This window comes from Nematolebias whitei, chromosome 3 (genome assembly GCF_014905685.2).
Source record: "Nematolebias whitei isolate Nwh7 chromosome 3, NemWhi1, whole genome shotgun sequence".
NCBI classification, from domain to species: Eukaryota; Metazoa; Chordata; class Actinopteri; order Cyprinodontiformes; family Rivulidae; genus Nematolebias; species Nematolebias whitei.
The window spans coordinates 15,208,931-15,215,123 of NC_056500.1; the positions used below are offsets into that span (position 1 = coordinate 15,208,931).

At 38.0% G+C, this 6,193-nt stretch overlaps 1 protein-coding gene across 1 annotated transcript in view; it reads left to right on the forward strand.

The window, feature by feature from the left end:
* LOC119430692 (voltage-dependent R-type calcium channel subunit alpha-1E-like) overlaps positions 1 to 5,623 on the forward strand; it is a 35,861-nt gene extending 30,238 nt beyond the window's left edge. Inside the window, exons 20-27 of the mRNA XM_037698153.1 lie at positions 1,675 to 1,771; positions 2,799 to 2,904; positions 3,013 to 3,120; positions 3,272 to 3,372; positions 4,466 to 4,572; positions 4,670 to 4,832; positions 5,070 to 5,198; positions 5,459 to 5,623. Of these exons, the coding sequence (XP_037554081.1) occupies positions 1,675 to 1,771; positions 2,799 to 2,904; positions 3,013 to 3,120; positions 3,272 to 3,372; positions 4,466 to 4,572; positions 4,670 to 4,832; positions 5,070 to 5,198; positions 5,459 to 5,623 (976 nt within the window). The remainder of the gene's footprint in view (positions 1 to 1,674; positions 1,772 to 2,798; positions 2,905 to 3,012; positions 3,121 to 3,271; positions 3,373 to 4,465; positions 4,573 to 4,669; positions 4,833 to 5,069; positions 5,199 to 5,458) is intronic.
* Positions 5,624 to 6,193: the final 570 nt, after the last annotated feature.

A 6,193-nucleotide genomic window follows, 5' to 3' on the forward strand; every position in this document is an offset into this window, starting at 1 on the left:
TACCTACTTGATTAAATATATATATATATACATATATATATATTTGAACAGGTAGTGACATTAAAATTGCATTATGATGGTAAGGTAGATATATACTGTATCATACGTGATACAGCCTAGATACATTTATTCACGATGGACAATAGTAAACCTATAAATTATGAATTTAAGAAACAACAGTTGTTAAAAGAACAGGTTAAGTTTTAACTGTATGGTAGCAACATGTCTAAAAAATGAAGTTGAGATAGGCTCATGTGAAACATTCCTTTTTTTAACACCTCTAGGACCTGAGGAGAGCAGTTGCTGTAGATTTGGGGATTGTCTTATTCTTGTCTGATGTAGGATTCAAGCTGTTCCACAGTCCTGGATCTTCTTTGCTATTTCCCTCTCTGAATGGGAGGATATGTTTTTTAAAAACCTGTATATACTTTTCTGCATTGATGGTGTCTCTACAGACAGCTGTAAGCTGCCCTTGCCAGAGGCACCAATGCACCCCCATACAATCAGAGAGGAAAGCTTGTGACCTGTGTGCTTATAGAGAGTCAATGGTTCTTCTCCTCTTTAGTGCAGAAGAAATGATGTGCATGTTAAAATAATTCAGTTCAATTCTGTTTATTTATGCAGACAAGTCACAACAGAAGTAATCTCAGGGCACTGAACAGAAACATTCATATATAAAAATAATAATTTAACAATATTTATCTGAGGAACAGACTGCTTTGAATTTAACTCCATCACAGAACTCTCATCTTGAGCAACTATGAAGGTGACAGTGGAAAGGAAAAACTCCCTCATGAGGAAGAAACCTTTAGCAGAACCAGACTCAGGACAAGCGGCCATTTGTTTCGGCTGGCTGGGTTTGAGAGGAACAGATAAACAAGGGCAGGTCAAGAATCACATGCTAGGATAGAAATAGTATCAAATTAAAACTATTCAATTTTAGCAAATCATTTAAGGAAATGAGGTCAATTTGTCCTCAGTAAATTCAACAAATTCAAATTGTGAGTAGACCACAGCATTTTCCTACTTGACCTCAATTGATTTTAAAAGAGCTTTGGCTCAAAGAAGACAGCAGCGTTTTGGGATAGTCGTCATAAAATGTGTGTTTATGAACTTTGCTAATTATTGCATTCAGTTGTATTTATATTTTTGGTACAACACATTTTTGAGGACTTGGGGGTGTACATTAAATACCTAATTATCATTTTTTTATGGAATTTGGAGGGACTTCTGTTTCTTTCTACCTTTTGGATCTGGGTTCAATTGTGTGTTTTCTCTACACAACGTAAGTATTTACCTTTGGTACCAGATCTAGTGAGGCTGTCAATTCTTTGCTCATCATGTTTAAGGGATCCTTGCCTCCCATATTTCTATGCTGTGTTAATGGCATAGAATGAATGAACCCTGTTTTATTTATCTTGCTTTACACTCTCCTTGTGTGGGATGCCTTTTAAAATAACCTTTCTCTTGTATCTCCTCCATCTTATTCCTTTCCTTTTACCCCTCACTCCCTCCTGTGCTACTTTTGTCCATCATCCTTTGGAAATGCATTCCCTCCTCTGATGCCTCTAATCTTAACAAAATTCTCCTTCAAAAACCATCTCTGTCTCTTGCCTTCTTCCTTTTCTTGTTCCCTCCTTCATCTCCATCTTCATGGCTACCTGGCGCCCCTAGTGGTCGTATCCATTACACTGACATGTATGAGATGTTGACCAACATGTCGCCACCTCTAGGCCTGGGCAAGAAATGCCCCTCCAAGGTGGCATATAAGGTAGACTGAGCACCAAAGACAGGCACTGCCATGTATTTTAATGAACACTGAGATAAGCAATGCAAAACGTCATTCTGTGTGTATTTATTAGATAAACAAATCATCGTTTGTGTTGACTACATGAAGCAAAATTGCTTGTTGAAGTATTTGTCCATTGGCAGATACTGAGTGCTACTGCAATCATTTGCCTGTTTGCTTTGCATCTTGGCAGAAAACTAAGACATATTTATCTGTTTGCTGATGGAAAACCGTCACTATCGCTGCTTTAATAATAAGGCAGTGTAAAGAAATAATAAATAAAACGTTGCTAAACATCTACATGCTAGATATGATCTGTTGTCAGTTGAATTATCACCCGTTGTACTTACTTCCCATCTGCATGTGCACGCCGCCACAAATCTGTGCTGTGCCAGTGTTTTGGTTTTGTGCTTTTTGTGCACATCGTGTTTAGGTGTTTGCAAGCTGGTTTGCAAGCATCCTCAACTAGAAATATTAGTCTTTAGACCTAAACTTTAAAAAAAAAACTGAATATACTACACAGACGGGCAAGATGGGAGATGATAAATTTCCTCATTTGAACATTTAAATTGCTTTTTGAGACTGTAGCTTTTTATGTACAAAAAGCTTCTCTTATAATTACGGTACCTAAATCATTCATTTATCCAAGGAAATAAAGGGCTTGCCCGCTTTGCCCATCTGTATTCATCACTGTAGTTAAATTTTGCAGATGATTTTATTTTAACAAAGTCATAAAGCTACTTGCAAACTGAGCTGCAGGAAATGATGTGAATCATGTGGTTACACATAATTCTTTTAAGATGGTTGCCTTGAAATCATAATTGAATTAGTTCATATGTTTGTGACATTTGGTTTTTCAGTTTGACATCTGAATCAAATTAGCTCAACGAAGTTAAATATCCTTGAGCAAAGTTTTTGTTACATGTAAAACAAGAGGCTTTGGAAAACTAGAGTACCGATAACTATGCTTGTGGTAACGATAAACTGATGCTGTCCTTGTCCTCATCAGAGACTCGTCCTTATGAACATGCCTGTGGATGATGAAATGACCGTTCACTTCACGTCCACCCTCATGGCCCTCATCCGCACCGCCCTCGAGGTCAAAATAGCGAGAGGTCGGACAAAACTCGACGGTGTATTTGTTGTGATCTAAAGCTGAAAACTCACTCTGTACTGCAAGCGCGATAACATGAGTTTTATTCATTTATTTGTTTTAATTCTAGGAGGAGAAGATCGAAATCAAATGGATTTGGATCTGCAGAAGGAGATCGGTGTTATCTGGCCTCATCTGTCTCAGAAGAATCTGGACCTGCTGGTTCCAATCCACAAAGGTGAAAATAATAAAATAAAAAATCATCATCTTGGCTACTGGTAAATCATGAATAAAACACCAACTGTGTATTTTTTACCATCCAAGTGCTATGAGTAGTAAAAGAGAGTTTATAATTGAGCTTCGGATGGTTTCTGTTTGTTCCTTCGCAGCCAGCGACATGACGATTGGGAAGATCTACGCCGCCATGATGATTATGGATTACTACAAGCAGAGCAAAGCCAAAAAGCTGCGACAGCAACTGGAAGAACAAGTATTTTTCTTTGTTCTCATTCTCGGTTTTGATGCATTCTTTTTGTATAAATTTGTATGTGTGTCATGTAAAATGTTTATTTCATTCTCCTAAACCAGAGCTCATATCATTTTAGATGTTTCTCTTTTAGGATAAATGTTTGTATGTAATGTGAATGCTTTTATTTGAACTATTTAAAATTGAATAAAAGTGAATTTACTAGACATTATGACTACAATCAAGATCACTCCTGTCATTTCAGGTTTGTTTGTTTTTTTGGGGGGGCCTCTAGAACAAGTGTTCTCAAACTTTTGGGGTTCAGGGTCCCTTTACAGTGGAGAAAAAGTTTCATGGACCCCCTCATAACCCTCATGTTTATTAAATGATTTTCCTCAATTTGTCTCTTTAATGCAAGGGAAATATTTGTGTAACAAAAATACATGAGGCTTGTTCTTTAATAGTGTTAATACAATTTTTATACTTTTAAACATGGGGTAATTTTCATTCAAGACACAGTTAACTTTTTTTTTTATTTCAATAATACATTTTTGAAAAAATTAACAGTATTAAAAACCACTTTAAATTTTTACTTATTCATATAATGAACATAAATGTATTGTCACTTCTTCTAATTATTAAAACTCTTTACATAAAACTGAACAGAATCAAAACAGCAGTAGTCATACCAAGGCTTAATTTGTAAACCAATCGATGACGGAATGCAAATAGCAGGCAGACCAGCAGGGGGCGGGGTCCTTCCCCAGTAAATTTTAAATAAAGTAGTTATGATTCCCTGCATTTTGTTGTATTTTAACAAGTTGTTAAACATCCATGTGCTTGTAAAAAATATTTTTTTTTTTTTTTTTTTGCGGACCCCCAAGCACCGGCTCATGGACCCCCCAGGGGTCCGGGAACCTCAGTTTGAGAACCACTGCGCTATAAATAATATTAAAGAATTAAATAGGTTTATTTCCCCAAAGCTCATTTGTAATTAACCTTGATGAACTCAGCAGCTTGAACAAATGAGACAGGAGCATACAGTGTTTATCAAAGCCTTCACTGAGCACACTTGTAAATAATTGAATTTTCTTTCATGTATTTTTTGTCTGCACAGAAACATGCTCCCATGTTCCAGCGTATGGATGCTTCCTCTCTCCCTCAAGAAATATTATGCAATGCCAAATCCCTGTCATTCCTCAGGCACAGCGCTGGATCTGCTCTGTAAATAACTTCTAATCTGCTCGTAAACATTTTCTCTTGCTGCGGATGTGTTTCTTCTCCATAGCTGTCCTGACGATTTTTTTCCATGTTTTTTCAGCACAAGAGGCGGTTTTGTGGCGCTCAGCCCCATTTCTCCACAGGAGATGTTCCTGCAGCCGATGTCTCGCTCCAGAGACGAGAGGGAGGAGGAGGAAGAATATCACTCACCTTATCTCCCTTACCATACACACCACCACCACCAGCATCATTTACACACACTGGTGAGTGCTTTAAAGTACACAAGTTTACAAAATGTTAAGACTGTTTTGCATATTTTGATTACAAATTCAATTCACAACTCTGTTTTAATTGATGTTAGTTATTTATTCCGGTATCATCATGCATCATCGTGTTGCACTGATCCATAGGTTTTGGAAGTACGTCAGAGTTGCAGCATTCCTGTTTCGATTGTTGAGCTTCAGAATACAAAATGATTTTCCTCCATGGTGTGTGTGCAGGTGCCAGAGGTCGTGAAGTACAACCAAGTGATGCAGCAGGCCCATCAGGACCCGGCAGTTATTAAATCTCCTCAACGCACTTCATCGATCAGAGCATCCTCCATGCCCAGACTGGCTGTTGACCCACAGGTAATGAAAAGTAACACATTTTTTATCCTTTATCCAGTGCTCAGCAAATGTGACAATCAAAAGCACTCTGTTTATTCATGTTTTGTCATCTGACTGAACTAAAAGAAATATATTTCTTAATATAATATAATATTTTTTGGTAAAAGAAATATACCTGCAAACTGAAACACACCGCTTTGAGAAACTTTGTGTCCTCCTCGTCAGACGCTACTCATAGTTATTTAAAAGATTGATTTACTGGTTGTTTTGCATGCATGCAGCCGGGGCTATCAGCAGAGAGCAAGCTGATGAAACGCTCCTTCTCCACCATCGGAGATCAGTGCGTGAACGGCCTCTGGCAGGAGCAGCACTCTCTGGAGAGGATCAGTCCTGATGACACGTTCAAAACCCGGCAGAGAAGCTACCGAGGTGACATAAACACATAAACGCCTTTACTGGTTTTATCATTTTAGGAAGTGTCTTGTTCTGAAAAAAACAAACAAACAAAAAACATATTTAACAAAAAATGCATAATAAATAAAAACAAGGAATTAAATGGGCAGAATACATAAATTCAGCTATTTTAACATCAAAACTAGGATACTCAACAAAGCTAAGTCAGGTCCTCTGGACGGTTTCTTCTTGTTGAAACGTTTCGTCCTTCATCCAAAAGACCATCAGTCCGAGGAGCCACAACAAACTCAGTCTTATAAACAGCACCTTCACATAGTGGATCAACCAGTTTGATGGTGCTCAGATGGTTTCTGGAGCCTGCCCTCTCCCCTGCAGACTCATTTGAGGCAGTCATAGCCAAAGTGGTTCAAAATATCTAAGTTCATGGTTTTTATAAATCTCTCTCTTTATAAGACTGAGTTTGTTGCGGCTCCTCCGACTGATGAAGTCTTTTGAATGAAAGATGAAATGTTTCAACAACTCTGAGGAGCAAAGCCGAGAGCCTTCGTACGAGAGGGGACGATCATGCTCGTCCAGTGAAGGACACACACCTGGTGCACAAA